General features: G+C 30.5%; 1 protein-coding gene and 1 long non-coding RNA gene across 7 annotated transcripts; both read left to right on the plus strand.

The window, feature by feature from the left end:
* Positions 1–458: 458 nt before the first annotated feature.
* Positions 459–3,260, plus strand: LOC138938679 (uncharacterized). 3 transcript variants are annotated; one of them, XR_011447742.1, is made up of 6 exons: positions 459–509; positions 1,032–1,251; positions 1,638–1,820; positions 2,101–2,506; positions 2,592–2,870; positions 2,993–3,260. It is a non-coding gene; the product is annotated as an uncharacterized lncRNA (long non-coding RNA). The 3 variants fall into 3 exon arrangements; XR_011447743.1 differs by having other exon boundaries at positions 3,010–3,260; XR_011447744.1 differs by having other exon boundaries at positions 2,101–2,299.
* An 879-nt stretch (positions 3,261–4,139) lies between these two features.
* LOC138938678 (carboxylic ester hydrolase) lies at positions 4,140–18,277 on the plus strand. 4 transcript variants are annotated; one of them, XM_070305857.1, is made up of 9 exons: positions 4,140–4,212; positions 5,182–5,448; positions 9,873–10,174; positions 10,397–10,596; positions 11,812–12,008; positions 14,938–15,103; positions 15,555–15,760; positions 16,076–16,362; positions 16,620–18,277. In XM_070305857.1, the coding sequence occupies exons 2-9, from the start codon at positions 5,248–5,250 to the stop codon at positions 16,825–16,827; spliced, it is 1,767 nt and encodes a 588-aa protein (XP_070161958.1). In that variant the 5' UTR covers positions 4,140–4,212; positions 5,182–5,247; the 3' UTR covers positions 16,828–18,277. The 4 variants fall into 4 exon arrangements, with proteins under 4 accessions (XP_070161958.1, XP_070161959.1, XP_070161961.1 ...); XM_070305858.1 differs by having other exon boundaries at positions 4,162–4,212; positions 5,193–5,448; XM_070305860.1 differs by having other exon boundaries at positions 4,163–4,268; positions 5,193–5,448.
* The last annotated feature ends 1,615 nt before the right edge of the window (positions 18,278–19,892 follow it).

A 19,892-nucleotide genomic window follows, 5' to 3' on the forward strand; every position in this document is an offset into this window, starting at 1 on the left:
TATTCAAGAAAACTATTTTATTGCGTATAATCGTATCTATTTGATTCGATTACCTCTTTGTCGGCTTACCTGTGCGGATATTACCGAAGCTCGCAATTTCTGCGTCCGTACCAAGCGTCGTTTTCGCGGAGAAAGAGAAAGAAGCCGGACGTAACGTCTTGAACTCAGCGCCAGGATTCCTTGCCCTGATTGGTCGAGCTTTAAAGTAGTAATCCACGAATTATACCGAAGACGCGTTCCACTTAACGACCGCAACGCTCACGGTATCATTTCATCCTTGTTGTTCACCGAAAGTTAAACAAGGACAGATGATGCTCGCGTGCGTTGCGATCGTTAAATGGAACGCGTCTTCGGTATATTCGCGGATTACTACTTTAAAGCTTGACCAATCAGGGCAAGGAATCCTGGCGCTGAGTTCAAGACGTTACGTCCGGCTTCTTTCTCTTTCTCCGCGAAAACGACGCTTGGTACGGACGCAGGAATTGCGAGCTTCGGTAATATCCGCACAGGTAAGCCGCCAAAGAAATAATCGAATCAAATAGATACGATTATACGCAATAAAATAGTTTTCTTGAATAGACTGTGAAAATATTTAATAGTTTTGTGGCATATTAGACGGGAATTATAAGAATGAAAAGTCAAGCGTCTTTTCGGTTGAGATCGGCCATTATGGATATACTTTATTCTATCCGTCTTCCGAATATTTGTTTAGAGACGAGTCTATTGAGATAGCCCCGAGCTATCTTATTAGTAGATATATCGACACGTATTCTTGCGGAATCGAATTTTTTCAAATCAGCCAATCAAGAAGTCGCATGAAGTCTATCGAAAATCGCCGAGCCAGTTCTCGAACATTTGGCGCGGGAATTAAAATTGTTTAAAGTCTTTATGCAAATGGACGTGATACAAGATATCCACAATTAATTTTTTTTTTTCTTCATTGTGATGTAAGAACGAACGTTTATTACGATACGCATTCGAATTTTTAACGAAACTTTCAACTATCTCCAGTTGTCTTTGTATGTCTCCAGTATGTATCACGATACGAAGAATGATAACGTCTCCCTTGTTACGGTTGTCGCAAATATTTCTAACAAGAAACAGCTCGAAAGGTCATGATTCGCGAGGATCGTGCTCACCGAACGGTATACGAGAATCTGGAATGCTTTGTTCGCAACAGCAAAGTTGAAAGATGGTTGATAAATAGGCCGAGCTAGTTTCTAACCTGTTTATTTCAATGTTTATACAGGCGTATGTAAATGAAAGCGAATCTTTCTATCTATGCTTCATTTTCATTTTAATAATCAGATCTAACAAAAGAATGCATTCTTATTGCATTTTTTTTTATCTTATTTTTTATTTCTTATTCGAACATATTTGAATACTGTTGACATTGTTTTATATTATTTGTAATTGGAGAACGTGGAATGTGTGTCGTTATGATAATAACATATGATAACATAAATTATTATTCGATTTAATTTTATCACATGAATACTTCTCGACTAGAGTTCCGTATTCAATACTTTCTCTCCCAGACAAAAATAAAGAGGAAATGGAAATACAGTAAAAGATTGGATGTTTAAAATTACGCTAATATCTTATTATTGATAACAATTGAGTTATTCACTCTCTAGCGAAACTGTCAATCAATGTGGAAGGAAAACCTAACAAGATGCAAGCTGGGCAGATATATTCATATAATGGATTGGAGAATTTAACTGTAATGTCAGAATGCCGGTGATCATGCAACCAACAGATATTTTGATAAAGTTTGAAGCTGCTTGAGTGAATCCCATTGATATTGCAGTAACAAATAGGTACTCTATTTCTGATTATATATGCGTTTTGAAAGTGACATGTAAAATTATAAAATAAAATATTACACTCTTCATTTTTAGCTAATGTATAAATAAATATAGTAAACATGTATATTATAACATAGAAACTATATAAATATGGTCAAAAATTAATGCTATTTTATTTTAGTAAAGTTCTCAATATATTTTTAATTCACATTGTTTCTGCAATGAAAAAGGCTCATTTAATCCTACATAACTGATAGTTACAATAAAAAATCATATATATATTTTATTATAGATGATTATGGTACAACTCTTCAAAATTTGATGCGCCATGTCAAGATTTTGACTGGTGGAACATATTATACAATAGACGATTACAAAGATTATGATATAAAGAAGAAGAACGATATCTTAAATTATTATCCTTGAGAATAGAAAGTATCTTCGATAATGGATTAGAAATGCCACTAACATTAGGCAGAAATTTTGCAGAGGTAATTGTCAAAGGGATATGATGTGGGAGATAGGTTCGAGTTAGGCAAGGAAGTTTGAGGAATAGTTCCAATGGAACAATAAGACTCATGTTGTGGTTAATAGTAACTTAATAAGACATATTTTATTTTTTAAATATTATAAGTGTTATAAATATGTTGCAAAAAATTGCAATTATATGTTGAATAATATATTTCTTTTCTTGCAAGGTAAGTCCATACCCTTGAAATTAGTCTCATACTGCAAGTAACTTATTTGCTGGATTGACTGCATATTCCACACTATGAATTACAGAAGGGCTATCTTATAAAACGGCGATAGTCACGAGACCAAATAGACATGTTCTGGTTATGAGAAGTTCATGTGGAGTCGGAATTTTGGCTATACAATTCCTAAAAACTTGGAACATACGTATAAATCTTTCATCACGCATATCGCATTAAAAATTGCAACATATAAATTTCAATTTATTTCGGTAATTAGCATGTGCAGCAGTGATACTATGGATATGTTACAGAGTTTAGGTGCCAATATCGATTATAAGACGATGCTGACATAAAAATTATTTCAGAGGTACCGTAAATAATTTCATATCAAATCAAAATGTATTGCATTCATATATATATATATATATATATATATGAGTTCATATATAAAAGAGTTATTATATATGTATATATTATATTTGCAATCAGATATGATATAATCATAGATTGCGCCAATCAAGGATCAGAGCACGTCAGAATGAAAGGATATCCACACAGTACTTATGTAGCATTAAATTCGCCACAATTAAAACATACTGATCAACATGGGCTAGTTGTAGGAATAACAAAGAATGTACTAGATTTTTTTAAGTTTAATATTTCAAAGCGAGAAAATAATAACTGTGTAAAATCGGTATTTTTTATATCATCCTGCAGATGGGAATTAATGTCCTTCAAAAACTTGTGGAAAATAAAGAAGTACGTATTATTGTCCAGAAATCTTTAAAATGTATTTATTTTCTTAATAATATATTGCATATAATTTGATATTTTATATCCTATAAATTGTACCTGTTGTTCAACAAGTGTATTCCTTTCGAGATTTTCTGTTGGCATATAAAAAGATGAGGCAGAGCCAATGATATAAGATAGTCACAACATGCATCATTGAATTAAATAAATAGATAAATGTCTTTGTTGATACATATATAGCATACGTACAATAATATAAATCGTAAGATCAAAAGATTAAAATAATGAAAAGTGATATAGCAAAAGTTTAATTAATAATTAATTTATCCTTGCATTTTAAGGAAATGAAAAATACACAATAATGATCAGAACTATAATAAAATATAATAGAATAGTAGAGTTCATCATTGAGACGGCATATATTCCTCAAAAACGGCTAAAAAAAAGACTTAAAGATATCTTATCGTCCTTTACACCTTTTACATCTTTAGGGTATCTTTTTTGTTGTCTCTCTGAGTATATGTTTAGATTAATTAAAGATATATATATATATATATTTCTGCATAAATTATACTAAATGCAATTTTAAAAGAGAATTGAAACCAATAATTGTTTATAGTCTATAAATTAATTATGATATGAAGTCTAGTATAATCCATATGCATATATATATGTATGTAGCATTTGCGTTGTATGCACGATATTAATAGGCATAATCCAAAAAAAAAAAAACACGATTAACAAGCAAGAGAACCAGTCGAGATATGCAAATCATTGAATTAGGAAAAATATATAATGTACCGGAAAGATTCGTATGTTTATGCTTCGTAAGAGAATGTGACGTCATTTTCTATCATCGATAAGAAACTAACGAACGGGTCTCTCTCGCTACAGTCTTGATCTTACCTTCGCCAAACGAACACGAGCGTTCTCTCCGCACCTACGAAAATCGCACGGTACTTTCATTATATCGGCTCATTTACGGTCCAACGCTATCATATAGAAGATTAAAGTGAGCTATTACGAATCTCGTAATTTTCATAATTCGCCGACACACGCGGTTGACGCAATAAATCTTGTCTTCGTACCGAATGGTCTGGATATTGGTGATACTACTTAGTGAAAAAATATAATTAATTTTTTTGTCGCATAAGATCATTTATTTTGCAATATAGGTGCAATTTGTATTTAAGTAATAATTATTTTCTGAAATCTTTTACATTTCTAAGAAATAATTACTTTTTATACACGAATCAAATCAATGACATGGAAATAATCTTCTTTTGTCATATTTTGTCGTTATCTATTGACTTTCTATCATTAATTTTCTGCTATAGACAATTTATCTCCAGATAAATTAATCGTTGATCAAGTTAATGGCAGTTGAAGGTCCTTAACAAATTATTTAAAGGAAGTTTATGATATTATTCTAGAGATTATTCAAAACACTAATCGAACCTTTGATAGAATATACGAAAAAAATAAAATTAAAATGCAGAAATATTCTATTTAATTTTTAAATATTTACATTTATTATTACTATTTTTATTTATTTTGCATTTATTTTTTTTGATGCTAGATAATGCTAGCGTTACAGATTACATTCTCGTTTTACTCCACAACTCTTCATTCCGTGTATCATTGATCTTGAAATTTTTTTCTCTTCATTATTACTTCGCATTTTTCAAACCAGTTTCTCTATCACACGCTACAGCTCGCTTATTAATGACTCATCGTAATTATTGAAAAATCACCGATCACCGGTTGATGATATAATATAGATATATATGAATAATTTCACTTTATTTATAATCATTTGATTATATATCAAACTCAATATAAATTCAAACTTAATATTTTTCATTACCGTTGTATAATATATTGTAATCTATATATAAATTTTTAATTTATATTACGTTTAACAGTGTGTTTGTAGGCCGTCGCAAAACTTTCTCAACGATCAGAGGCTAAAGAGTATTTTAGGGGAAAAAATGTGGGGAGTCATATTGATTCGATTAAGCTTCATTTGTCTCTTCGTACTTAACGCGTATACCGTTTGTAGTCTATCGATAGCAACGGTACGAAATGGCACGTTGATAGGTATAACAATGCGTACTAGACTGGGAAGAGACATTCATGCGTTCCTGGCAATTCCCTATGCTGCACCACCGATCGGAGAACTCAGATTCGCGGTAAGATTATTCTGTTTTTATCGCAAGCAATTAAATCTCAATAAATAAAATAATTCTGAAATAGTCAGTCAAGAATAACCTGTAAACTTTTTAGCTTTGACTAATTCCTAATTAATTCGAAAGGTATCTTTTCTGAAAACGAAAATATTGAGATATTAAAAAAAAAAAAAAAATAAATAAATAAACAGTTGGATATATAAAAGTCGTGAAAAATTTAAGCTTTAGAAATATAAATCTATAATAAAGATCTCAACTAGATTTTTGAATTTAAAGATTTACCAAATTATTTATCGTTATAAATTTAAAAAAAGATGTTTGATATATCGCTTTAAAATATTCGAGTTATAAAAACGATTTAATATATACACATTACCTTCTAAATAATTTATGCTCGAGAGACTCACCATCTTTTTCAAATATGTTTGACGTATCAACGGTACTTAGATAACGGTGTACCGAGACTTATCATAATTTAAAAATGATTGCGTAAACTCGTACAAACTGACCTAGCTGGATTATGGATTATAATCTAAAAATTATAAGATTAAAATGAGACAGAATTAATTATCTGAACCTGCCTGCTGTATCCTTAATGATCCCCAATGAATTTATCGCGCAATCCTTTAGAAAGTAGCGTCATGGACTTTCGCACGTCAATCATATGCTGTATATATAGCGCTATCACGTAGTAATATTGTAATAATAAAAATGTCGTTCTTTTTCTTCGGATTTACGCCATTCTTCGTCAATTTTTTTTTCTTCGCGATTGATGCTGCAACTAACTTATAAACAGCGACTTCGCATTTTCTTAAGTTAATCCTCTGCGCAATGTTTTACGCATGGCATACTTCGTCATTATTCCGTGAAAAGAATTGTGTTCTAGTCAGATGAATCGCGTTGCAATGCGATAAATTTTTCTGAGCACGAGCAGTCTAAAAAACAATCTTAGCCTCAACAAAACTATATAAGGTATTTCGTCACCACATTTTACCATCTCTTTATATTCATCACGTTCTGTAGCCGTAAAATGTACCTTGTGCATCGCTTAGCTTTGCATACATTGTAGACTATTATTAGTATTATTGCTTCGTACTTAATCTGACTTAGCAATTCCGCATGTGTGTTTCCTACATATAACTCTCTCTCCCTCATCATTAATATCAATATATTATAAAATTAATAATATAAAATAAGAAAAGTAGAGATCCACGTATAAAGATTTTCTAAAAATATAATTCCTTGAAAATATAACTATTTATATAAATTATATAACTTTTCTATAAAGATATGTATATAAATATAAAAGAAAAGTACAATATTAATGTTAGAAATATAAAAAATTATAAATATAAAATCATTTAATTTATTTAATTTATTTAATATAGATTATATATGTGTTCTCTGTGTCAAATTGTTAGCAAATTAAACATGCTTACGTTACCAAGTGTGTATGATTTGAATCGATGGAAAAATCTTTTGAAAGTATTTGTAAGAGAAAGTAAGAAAGAGCATATTCAAATCAGAATATTTTTCATCTGCTTATGATTTTTAGAAAATGTTTCTAAAACTACTCTGCGGTTAGCGCATAAATACAATTTACAAATAACCATACCAGCTATTATTATCGATGACAAATATTCATTATTTTAAAAACTACTAATTTCTAGATAGAATTTTTATTGGTTAAATATTTTATATTTTTGCCACAATATTGAAAGATTTAATTCTTTATACACATCTTTTTCTTTGAACAAATAAAATCCTTAATCATATCAGAAATTGATTAGTTTTCGATATTCTTCAGGATAGCTTTTGTTTCGACTGAAATTAATTTTATATTAAACCCTCCTTCTTTTTTTTTCTCTCATATATCTTTTTTTTTTTGGGGGGATTTTTGAATAAAATGCGATCAAATATATTTGATTAATGGATGTAAGGAAATTTAACGAGGTCGAAAAAGAGTGAATACAATTACAATTGATGAGATATAAAAGAAAGATTGCCCTATCAAGGTTTTCGTAGATACTTTTCATAATGCAAGCTGCAGTGTATTTGCAATTGCGGAAGTGACAATCATTGAAATTTAATCGTCAATCTAAGCGAGGAACATCATAGAGATCATGCCAATTATGTTTTATTCATATCGGATATTATACTGTTTGATTGCTTTCATCATTTAACGAGCAACGAAGATTGCTTCTTGCATTTTATTCATCGCTCATTTCGTAACATCACATGTATTTAGGTGCCAATATAATATCTAATACGCAGATAATCTAACAAATATTTTCGACATCTGGCGTATGTAATTACATATAGAATGTTAATCTTAAATTTGTATGGGGCAACGTGCAACATATTTCTTAATTTTTCTCTATAATGCATTTCTCATTTATCGTTATAATAAAAATTAAGAATGTAAGAATAAAAATAAAAATATACTAAAATAAAATAAGAATCTAAAACATATAAAAAAAATTTAACGTATTTATTTTGACACGCCATTTCATCGTTATTTATTTTATGTATCATCGTGTTTATAAAGAAATATGTGCCTACTGATTATTTTTAATTAAATTTCGCATTTAAATGTTTCACATAGGAATCTCTTAATAAGTAAAAATGTAAAAATATCTTTTTCCTCTTTCAATTATTCAATTAAAATGAATAAGTAATGCGAGATAATCACAAATGGCGCAGCATAATTCTTACGATGTAATATTGTCGAGTTATCCTGAATAAAAAAGAACATTATTTATGCAAGCATAACGAGTAAAGTCATTCGCTAATGCACTGCGATTTTTTACTGCTTTTGCAAAAATCCCTGTATTGAAAAATTTTACATTCGAAAAGACATTATATTTAAACGTCATTAAAATCACAAATAACGATAAATAATCAAGATAATATTTAAAATAATAGAAGGATTTCAGAGATAACAATTAAAGAGGGCACGAGAAGCCTTGATTTCATCTTTAACATCATTAATTTTAGACTAAAATACTTTTTTTTATCGTAAGAATATTAATAAGAGAAAGTTTTTTCGGATCCGGATTCTCGTATATACTTGGTGGCCCATTTTAATCCATCCAGTCGAATATCTCAAAAACCAAGCCCGGAAGAGAAAAATGTTTCAAACAAAAGTTGTGTGGCTTCAAGGGGGCCATAAGATGGTGACAATGATTTGACCTTGGAAAATCATTTGAAGGTTATGTGAAGGTCAACTTTAAAATCTTAAATGGAAACCCCCATTTTTTATTTAGTATTCTTATAGCTGACATCGAGAGCTTTCCAAAACACTATAATAAAGTATTTTTTTATTAAGTACTTTTTGAGTAATTTTATATTTTAATCTGACATATTTTGATATAAAAAATTAAATATCTCGTAAAATATTTAGTTTTCGATAATCTTACCGTAATACTTCTATGTACAGAATAATGAGACAAATCAATTAGTATAAAAAAAAATTGTTTTTAAGAGAATTATTTACAATGTATTTTTTAAAACAATTATTTGTTTTTTTTGGCACTAATTAATTTGTCTTATTATTCTGTACATAAAAGTATTACGGTAAAATTATCGAAAACTGAATATTTTACGAGATATTTAATTTTTTATATCAAAATATGTCAGATTAAAATATAAAATTACTCAAAAAGTACTTAATAAAAAAATACTTTATTATAGTGTTTCGGAAAGCTCTCCATGTTAGTTATAAGAATACTAAATAAAAAATGGGGGTTTCCATTTAAGATTTTAAAGTTGATCTTCACATGACCTTCAAATGATTTTCCAAGGTCAAATCATTGTCGCCATCTTACGGCCCCCTTGAAGCCACACAACTTTTGTCTGAAACATTTTTCTCTTCCGGGCTTGGTTTTTGAGATATTCGACTGGATGGATTAAAATGGGCCACCCAGTATTTTCTTATGTTAAATTAGTCCCCGAAAAATTTAAATCTGTCGTGAAAAACGCTAACTTATTCCTAGTTTATACCGGGCTTGACAACCTTAAGCCTTTTATTAAAGATGCACAAAGATGCACTTCCACAATCCTGCTGTAATATGTGCATGTTGCATAATCAAAATAATTTCTATTACCAAATTTTTGCCTACTTTCGCTTAATTTCTCTCCCTTATTAATAACATTTTTGTTTTTATTTCTATAAAAAAAAAACGATAAATAAATAAATTAAATATTATTTTTAAAAGTTTTAAAACGATTCCGCGCGTATTGTGTTTTAAGAGGCTAATCCATTCTCAATCCGCACAGGCTAAATTTATCTTCTTTATAAAATGTATCATTTGTTCAGCATGGAGTCATCGGGAACTTTGCTCGCGATAAGATCAATTTCAACGCGGATGCGTAAAACGTATCAAAGTCATCGTTTAATATGTTACGGTATGTTTTTTTCCTTTAAGCCGCCGCAACCCGCAACCGCCTGGAACGGCGTACGAGCGGCTGTAGAAAACGCCGAGATATGTACGCAACGGAATATTTACACGTATCAGGAAGAAATCGTCGGCGGCGAGGATTGCCTTTACCTAAACGTGTACACGCCGCGCGTTCCGTATTCCGAAACGCCGTTGCTTACCGCCCATCGATATCCGGTTATGATCTGGTTCCACGGTGGTGGATGGCTCACAGGGGCCGGTCACTCCGAATTTTATGGGCCTAAATTTCTTCTGGATCACGATCTCGTTCTCGTCGCTATAAATTTTCGGTGAAGTTTGATCTTGATCTTCTGATAGTAATTTAATTTTTCATACACGGAGATGTAACGTTAGAAAATTATACAAAAATATTGTACACGGTAAGAATATGTTTGCTTTTGCGCAATTATTGAGGAGAATAAGAAAGTTATTATAATTTTATAAGTTTACGAGAAATCGATTTTTAATCACGCATGTATTGTGCGTAAAAACATGTAAACTTTCCGTATTAGACTTGGCCCGCTGGGCTTTTTAAGTACGGAGGATCTGGAGTGCCCGGGTAATCTTGGATTGAAGGATCAGCAGCAAGCTATGCGATGGGTGCAGGAGAATATTGTTTCCTTCGGCGGTGATCCGAACAGAGTAACCCTGTTCGGTGAAAGTGCGGGAGGCGCAAGTGTTCATTACCATATGATCAATCCTCTCTCGAAAGGTAAGGTCTTTGGCAAAATCTTCGTAATGAATCACATTAATATCTTTACGTCTATATCTAAAACACTTTCACTCTTCCTCCTTCCCGCTTCTTTATTCCCTTATAATTTATTTCTGTACAAAATATTCAAGTAATATTTATCTCTTAATACATTATATATATTCATTCTTTATATAATTTTTTATATATAATAAACTGTATACGTAGCTTAATAAATATAAAAAAAAAATTTATAAAAGAAGAATATATGCATTAAAAGATAAATGCAACTTCAACATTTTAAAAAGATAAATTACGACGAAATAAAGGAGAAGGGAACACAGAGGAAATGAATATGCAATTAGATTTAAATAAATGGAAGGAGAAACAGATTATTAGTTTACGTTTCTCGCATACATCAATCAACTTAATTTGCGTTACTCATTTCGATTGAGACATCGCTTGATATTGTTCCTCATGCGATACATGCGAGATGTACATATATATTAATATGCTAATATAATTTTATCACGAAAATTGACTTCTGATTCTGCGTTTCGCGAGGCGCGACGTGATCACTAAATTATCCTATTAATCGCTACTGCATGAATAATATTGTTCCGATTTATAGCGCAACTTGGGATCGAGATTTTTCCAAGAATGTACGAGAAAATGTCATATTTTTATAGTCAAGTATCGCGTTTGTTTTATTGTAAGACTTCAATATCGCTTAATAATGTTAACAAATCATAAATTTGAAGCTCGACAAGCCGGTCTTTGTTTGCTCGACCACGTTTCATCATCCGTTCTTTTTCTTCATCGGAGGAAACAAAAAAGATATTTTTACTAATGTAAAAAAATATTGTACTTTATTCGTAAAAATATTATTATTAAAAATATTAATATTTTTATTGATATTACACATTTTTTTTTAACAGTATTATTGAAAACCATTAATTGAGAAAAAATTCTCTTGTAATACTTTCACTCAAATATAACGTTATCAATAAAATCAAGTATATTTTTTAAACTTGTTTTTTTTTTTTTTTTTTTTTTTTTTTTTTTTTTTTTTTATTATTAAAGAAAGAATTATATCATTACATATAACATGGCATACGTGTGTATGAAGCAATCAGACATATATGTATAATTTGCAGTTTTTTACAGAAATATATTTTAATCGGCGTAATATGTTTCTATGCTCATGGAATATTTATATTTATCTTCGCGACACAGATCTTTTTCACCGTGGTATCTCGCAAAGCGGTAATTTTTACAACCCATGGACTTTAACGCCACCAGGATCTGCCAAAGAGAAGGCCATGATCTTAGGTAGAAATTTAAGGTGCAACACCGATACTTCCGCAGAACTCATCAAATGTTTGCGAACAAAAGACGCAGCGGAGATTATCGGTACCGATCGACTTTTCCAGGTAATTAAAAATTAATAATTAATTAAGTTAGTTAACATAAGATAAATAAATAGTACAATCTTTTTTATTTTATCTCTGATAGTAACAAATCAAATCAGTTAATGTAATATTTTCAACAATAAAATGGAAGAGTATTTTGTTAGAAAGGTGGATATACTAGGTGGCCCATTTTAATCCATCCAGTCGAATATCTCAAAAACCAAGTCCGGAAGAGAAAAATGTTTCAGACAAAAGTTGTGTGGCTTCAAGGGGGCCATAAGATGGTGACAATGATTTGACCTTGGAAAATCATTTGAAGGTCATGTGAAGGTCAACTTTAAAATATTAAATGGAAACCCCCATTTTTTATTTAGTATTCTTGTAGCTGACATCGAGATCTTTCCAAAACACTATAATAAAGTATTTTTTCATTAAGTACTTTTTGAGTTATTTTATATTTTAATGTGACATATTTTGATATAAAAAATAAAATATTTCGTAAAATATTCAGTTTTCGATAATTTTACCGTAATACTTCTATGTACAGAATAATGAGACAAATCAATTAGTATAAAAAAAAAAAATTGTTTTTAAGAAAATTATTTACAATGTATTTTTTTAAACAATTATTTGTTTTTTTTTGACACTAATTAATTTGTCTTATTATTCTGTACATAGAAGTATTACGGTAAAATTATCGAAAACTGAATATTTTACGAAATATTTTATTTTTTATATCAAAATATGTCAGATAAAAATATAAAATAACTCAAAAAGTACTTAATGAAAAAATACTTTATTATAGTGTTTTGGAAAGATCTCCATGTCAGCTACAAGAATACTAAATAAAAAATGGGAGTTTCCATATAAGATTTTAAAGTTGACCTTCACATGACCTTCAAATGATTTTCCACGGTCAAATCATTGTCACCATCTTATGGCGCCCTTAAAGCCACACAACTTTTGTCTGAAACATTTTTCTCTTCCGGGCTTGGTTTTTGAGATATTCGACTGGATGGATTAAAATGGGCCACCCAGTATATATATATATATATTGTTAAAAATATTACATAAATAAAACATATAATATAATGGTTACAGGTCATTTTTAAAGTTAAAATTAACCTAGACAATTAATATGTATGAAAATAGAAGATTAAGCGACAAAATCTTTTTTTAAATTACAATTACAAATTATTTTATTATATTTAAACAAACAATTTATTTTACTGTTATATTTTTAATTTACTGCAGTTTTCTTTTGTGGATATTATTAAATGGATATTTAAACAATCTTGTTCATTAAATCTCGAAGTAGAAGAGGAAAGTATAACTAATTTCTCACATGAATATGTCTTAGTATGCAAGAAGTAGTATGTATGTATAAAAAATTTAATTAACCGTTGGTATTTGACCTAAATCTTTTATATACCTGAACGACTGCTTATTATATGACTTCGTTTCGACAGCTATCTGAAAACATTCGTTTGCTACTAATCGCACGTGCATACCGTTGCCGTATATTGCGTCGCATAAAATTTTTATTTCTTTCTTTCTCTCTCTATTTTCTATAAGTTTAATATATATATATATGGATCACATTTATTATTTATAATGGAATCTTATTTTAATTTATTAATTATTATTCAAATATAATCTTATTTAAATTATTAATTATTATTCTGATCTAATTCCTGATTTATTTAAAAAAGCTAAGACGCATAAATTAATTCTAGCTCGCAATATTCATATTTTGTATGTGTGAAACGTTTGCTCAAAGCGAGTTTAGCGCATTCATGCGCAGCCTACAGAAGTTTCAGAAATTATATATATGGTAGTTACAAGTAAACATCGATATGGTTGGATGAGAATGATACTTGGACAGTCACGCAAAGTTGTTTCATTTCACTTTAAAATAGGTGTGTCCCGATACAAAATTAAGATAAAATCGAAAGATGATTATGATGATAGACTATACAGGGTGTCCTAAAATTACCGTATTTCCTCTCAATGGCAGATTCTTTAGAACATTTTAAGAGGAAAATTCTAATATAAAAATGTCTCGAGACTATAATAATTTTTGAACGGGAAGCGATTATATTTAACGAATGACAAGACTGAGATTTCGCGCGCTCAGGCACTGCGAGATATAACAGGTGAGAAAAAGGGCGCCTCATTCGTAGAGCATTTTTTTCACTTGTTATTTCACTTGCCGTCCCTAAGCGCGCAAAATCTCGGCTCTGTCACTCGTAAAATATAACCGCTTCCCATTTAAAAACTATTATAGTCTCGACATTTTTATAATAGAATTTTTGTCTTGAAATGTTCTAAGCAATCTGTCATTAAGAGGAAATACAGTAGTTTTAGGATACCCCGTATATATATATATATATCCATCGCTCTACACATATATCCATGAAATATTTTCGAATGTTTATTTTTTTTTAAACGAGAATCAAATTGTTTATCAGATATTTTAGTTATACATATTATGCAAAATGTAAGAAATATGATTTGTTTGTTGATACTTTATTTATTCAAACGACGTCATAGGAATTTTTCTGAAATAATTACTTTACACGTGATGTTTTTCAAATAAAAAGAATGATAATCTGATTGAAATGCGATATACTGAATAAGTACATTCAAAGCTCTAGCGATACGAAAAACTAGTTTAGCGGGACGCGAATGTTTATCGGCACACATGCATGTTTTTCTTTATGTATATAATTGACATTCTTATTTACGACCGTGCATCGCGCATCTCTATCAGCTGAAATAAGAAACGGCAAGTAACTCGCAAACCTGATCAACGTGAAGAATCGTCCACAATGTCATACTTCTTTATTATTATCCGACAAAGCATTATTTGTTCCTCTATGAAATATGTGCTTCTATTGTAATTGAATTATCTATAATTTAATTTAATTATCCGTGTTCTTTATTACAGCACTTTGGTTATTGTCCAATGATACCTTTCAAACCGGTGATCGAACCTAAACACGTAGGTGCTTTTCTTACGGAGGATCCATTAATTTCCGTTCGGCGAGGCCGTTTAGCTGAAATACCCTGGATGATGGGGATAACATCGGAAGAAGGAACCCTTAAAGTAGCAGGTGTGAACAATATTCTCGAATCTCCAAGCTCGAGTATCCAAGATCTACATGACATTATTACTTTAGAATTATAATTATCAGAAAACTGTGCACAAAATAATCTTTCTCAAAAATACTTTAAACTTTTAAAATATAAAAAAATTTTAGAGATAATTTTTAGAATAAGAAAAGAGAGAAAATTACCTGTTCCTCTAATTTATCGCTTGCTTGTATAAAGCCTTATACGAGTATTGATTTTAGATCGAAATCCATTATTCGCTTCTAGACAATATGTAAATACAGTTTTAACATCGCATTCGTAATCGTGTCGCAATTTATTACACATTAATTGGATAAATCTTTCCGACACGAGCATTATGAAATTTTGCGTCATGTTGTTTGCGTGATGCAAAATTATTTTCAACTTGAACAAGCAATAAAAAAGAATATTCATGCACGAGATACTTCTCAGGTATTTACGGACGAGATCTGGGTGAGCATGTAAAGAAGTTGAATAATGATTTCCATAATGTTGCACCTCTCAGCTTATTTTACGAAGAGCGATACGGCATTCGTGATACGCAATTTCGAGATGAGATAAGCGCTAAAATTCGCGCATTTTATTTCGGCAATAAAGACATCGATCAATCTGACGAAGCTAGGTTCAAAGTCATCGATGTAAGTTTAAATAATTAAATAATGAATATAAAAGGTTGGGAAGGAACAGAGATTACTTAAATAATATACAATATTAACGTTTATAAAGTTTAAAAAAAAAAGGTATGATCTTACATTCGATAAATAAAATTTCTCCTTTAAATGACAAACGATACAGTTATACTGTAAAAATTATTCTTATCCTTTAAAAAAATTATTCAAAATTATAATCTTTGTTTCCTATATTTTATACAGGATTAATCGAGGCTAAAAATTGCGGCTGTTAATTATTATGTTCCTCTATTAACCTAATGATTCATTAACGTGATTTTGCAGATGTACAGCGATGCGTGGTTCAATCACGGCACTCATGAAGCCATTCAAGATTTTATTGCAAATCAAACTTCTCCCATCTATTATTATTATTTCGCGTATAGAGGAAGCGTATCTTTCAGCGCGATATTCGGCGATACCGAGAAGAATTACGGAGTGTCACACGCGGACGAGCTGCAGTATTTGTTCCCTGTGGGTGAACAATTGTTCAAAGATACGGAGATGTCTAAAGAGGATCACAAGATAATCGATATCATGACTGAACTCTGGTACAATTTCGCAAATTCCGGGTAAGTGTTAATATTTCCAACCAAAATAAGATTTATTACTGAATAAAACGAGATATTTTAATCGATATGATTTAAATTCACATTATATTATATATTTCACGAGAATGTAAAAGAACAGTAAAATAAAATTAATATTTAGCACGATAATATTTAGCGTAATAATAAATAAATATTATTTAATTTAAATAAATTTTGTTTTTAATATACAACGATGTATATCATAATGAAATATATAATATAATAAAAATCTCTTTTAGAAATCCAACGCCAAAGATCACAAAATTAATCCCCCTGAAATGGAAGCCGGTCAAAACGAATTCACTGGAATATCTATACATAGGAAATTCGACCAAGATTGTTATGGAAAAAAATCTTCTTTGGGAGAGAATGACGTTTTGGAACAAGCTAACACATCAAATAAAGGTCCATGGTGCGGATTTCAGAAATTTTAAGGACGAATTGTAATTCTTAGTTTTAGGCCCACTGTCTACGGAGGCGTCGCCGTATTAACGTGTATTAGATATATTGGGTGATTGCATAAGTTCGTGCCCGATTTAAATATAAACTTCAATAGATTATATTTTAGAGATAACACTTTTATTAATCAATTATATAGTCTCCATTCTTTTCTACAATGGTTTTCCAACCATCTATAAGCTTGTCGATTCCATTTTTCAAGAAAGAACTTGGTTTTTCTTGAAAAAAGTTTGTAAGGTGGTATTCGACAGCTTCCTCGGAATTGAGATTCTTGCCATTTAAGCTATTCTGCGAAGACCGGAACAGATAAAAATCTGAAGGCGCAATATCTGGAGAATATGGCGGGTGCTGCAGAATTTCCCATTGCAACTCCTGCAGTTTTCCTGCAGCTTATTCCTTTCAGTCAGGAGACGCGGCACCCGCGAATCAAGCTTGGAAATGTATCCAAGCTTTTTTAAATGACGAAAAGCGGTTGAATTATCGATGTTCAGTCTCTCAGCAATATCCTCAGTTGTAATCCTTGGGTTCCTTTCCACTAAGGCATGCACAATGTCATCATCAATGCCAGAAGGCCGTCCAGAGCGGGGTTGATCCTCCATGTTGAAATCACCATTTCGAAATCTGCCAAAACACTTTTTGACTGTTCGGAGAGCAGGAGCGCGGTCCAAATAAACGCTATGAATATTTTTTTGTGCAATCCCAACACTCACGCCTTTCCGAAATTCATATAGCATTACATGCCGCAAATGCACCTTTTCGTTCTCCATTTTTAATGATTTCTCTTATGCACAAATGGACTTATCTGAACAATATCTGACGCTAAATTGACATAAGACAACGTCATCTATTCGGTGTAAGCAACAATTACCACACGAAAACAAGAGAACTCCGCCATGCAGTAACTTAATACCATCTATGAAAATCGGGCACGAACTTATGCAATCATCCAATATTATGCTTAGATATATTATGCTTACTATACGCTTCTATGCAATGACCAATGTAAAACAATGGGCGAAACGGCAAACTATCGACGAAACGGCAATATCGCGTTTTTGTCGCTGCATGTTTTCGTCTCGAAGCCCGACCTACGGTATTGTCAGTCAACGGGAGTGCAACGCGCAATGCACGTGTTTTTTCCGTTGTTTTTTATAATTACATCTTTGTGTATTTAGCATTATATCGGTTACGATATTTGTTTAAATTATTGAATAATGTCCTTGTTTTTTTATTTAATAGTCTTACCATTCCCACTAAATTTCGATAGCTAGTTTTACTCGTTCTGTAACGTATGTTTGAAATACATAATCATCTTCAACTAATTCTCTCACAGCGACAAATAATCTACAATTAATATTTTTTTCGATGCACATTTAGCATGTATCTTTTTCTATTTCTACGCCGTTGAATATAATTATATAAAATAATCACGTTCTTATCATCGCTCGTTATCTGTTTAAATGAACCCAAAAGAATTTTCCTATCCTTATTAAACACTTAGTTATACGCTTTGTGTACGTATATGCTTCGTGAAAAGAACATTATCGTAGGCGTATCCGTCACTTTAAATACGCTACTTGACGCGTCTATGCAGCTCCCGTAAACAGTGGACCTTAATGTCCGCATACATTTTTACAAGTCGCGCAAAAATCTTTCAATGATTGTAAGAACTTCAAAGTGCTGAGATTTCTTATGAATTCTCAAGAATTGATTTTTTAAATTTATTTTGTAGAATATTCATGTGAGATTTTAAATAAGACTTTAAATTACTTAAGTTATAAATTTTATTATAAAATTTTTGTTGTATTAAAATTTAAGTCTGAGTCTCTCTTTATAGATATTACCACCAAGATATTATTAAAGGCCGCTGACCCTGAAAAAATTTTCGCGACTATCAAATAAGCCCGATGGGCTCGGAGATAATAGAGAATTGATGACATTACCGGTCGTTTTGACTGCATCGAAAATAATTACACAAGTTATTTAATTTAATCGGTTATTTTATTATATAGTTAGCTCATCCAGTTATTGTTTTATTATTGAAAATATATAGATTTTTATATAACTGCTGTCAAGAATAACAAAAGAAACATTTTATAGTACCAAAAATTACTATTTTATTATCGATAACGCAAAGATTTACAATACTTTGACATATGGTAGAAATTTGATGTCATAATGTTGTGGTACTATCTGGATCAGTTTTGAAAAACGTCCAAAAAAGGAGGACGTCAACAAAAGAAGCCGTCACGATAAATAATAAATTACTACTTATTAACAGTTTTAGGAATGCCGTGTCCATTATTCTCTTAAATATCTGCATGTAAAAGTTTTCTTTTTGAAAAAAGACGAATACAAACAAAAAATTTAAAACGCGGAATTTTTTTCTCATTATTGCAATTATTATATAGAAAAAAAAAATTAGTTTAAAAAAATTACAGCTTCCTTTATTAAACAAATATATATCATCAATATATCATATGTACAAAATTGATATTATAAATGCATTAAATTTCAATAACTTTGAAAAAAGAATTGTACTTATCATGCTCTCTCTTAAAATCATTTAATTGTTCTTCCACATACATTCTGCATATTTCTCTTGCATCTTCAAAAAAAAAAATATATATACTGGGTGGCCCATTTTAATCCATCCAGTCGAATATCTCAAAAACCAAGCCCGGAAGAGAAAAATGTTTCAAACAAAAGTTGTGTGGCTTCAAGGGGGCCGTAAGATGGTGACAATGATTTGACCTTGGAAAATCATTTGAAGGTCATGTAAAGGTCAACTTTAAAATCTTAAACGGAAATCCCCATTTTTTATTTAGTATTCTTGTAGCTGACATCGAGAGCTTTCCAAAACACTATAATAAAGTATTTTTTCATCAAGTACTTTTTGAGTTATTTTATATTTTAATCTGACATATTTTGATATAAAAAATTAAATATCTCGTAAAATATTTTGTTTTTGATAATCTTACCGTAATACTTCTATGTACAGAATAATGAGACAAATCAATTAGTATAAAAAAAAAATTGTTTTTAAGAAAATT

The sequence above is a fragment of the Polyergus mexicanus genome, unplaced genomic scaffold, assembly GCF_030449975.1.
Source record: "Polyergus mexicanus isolate NDT 795.1 unplaced genomic scaffold, iyPolMexi1.0 SCAF_13, whole genome shotgun sequence".
Taxonomy (NCBI): domain Eukaryota; kingdom Metazoa; phylum Arthropoda; class Insecta; order Hymenoptera; family Formicidae; genus Polyergus; species Polyergus mexicanus.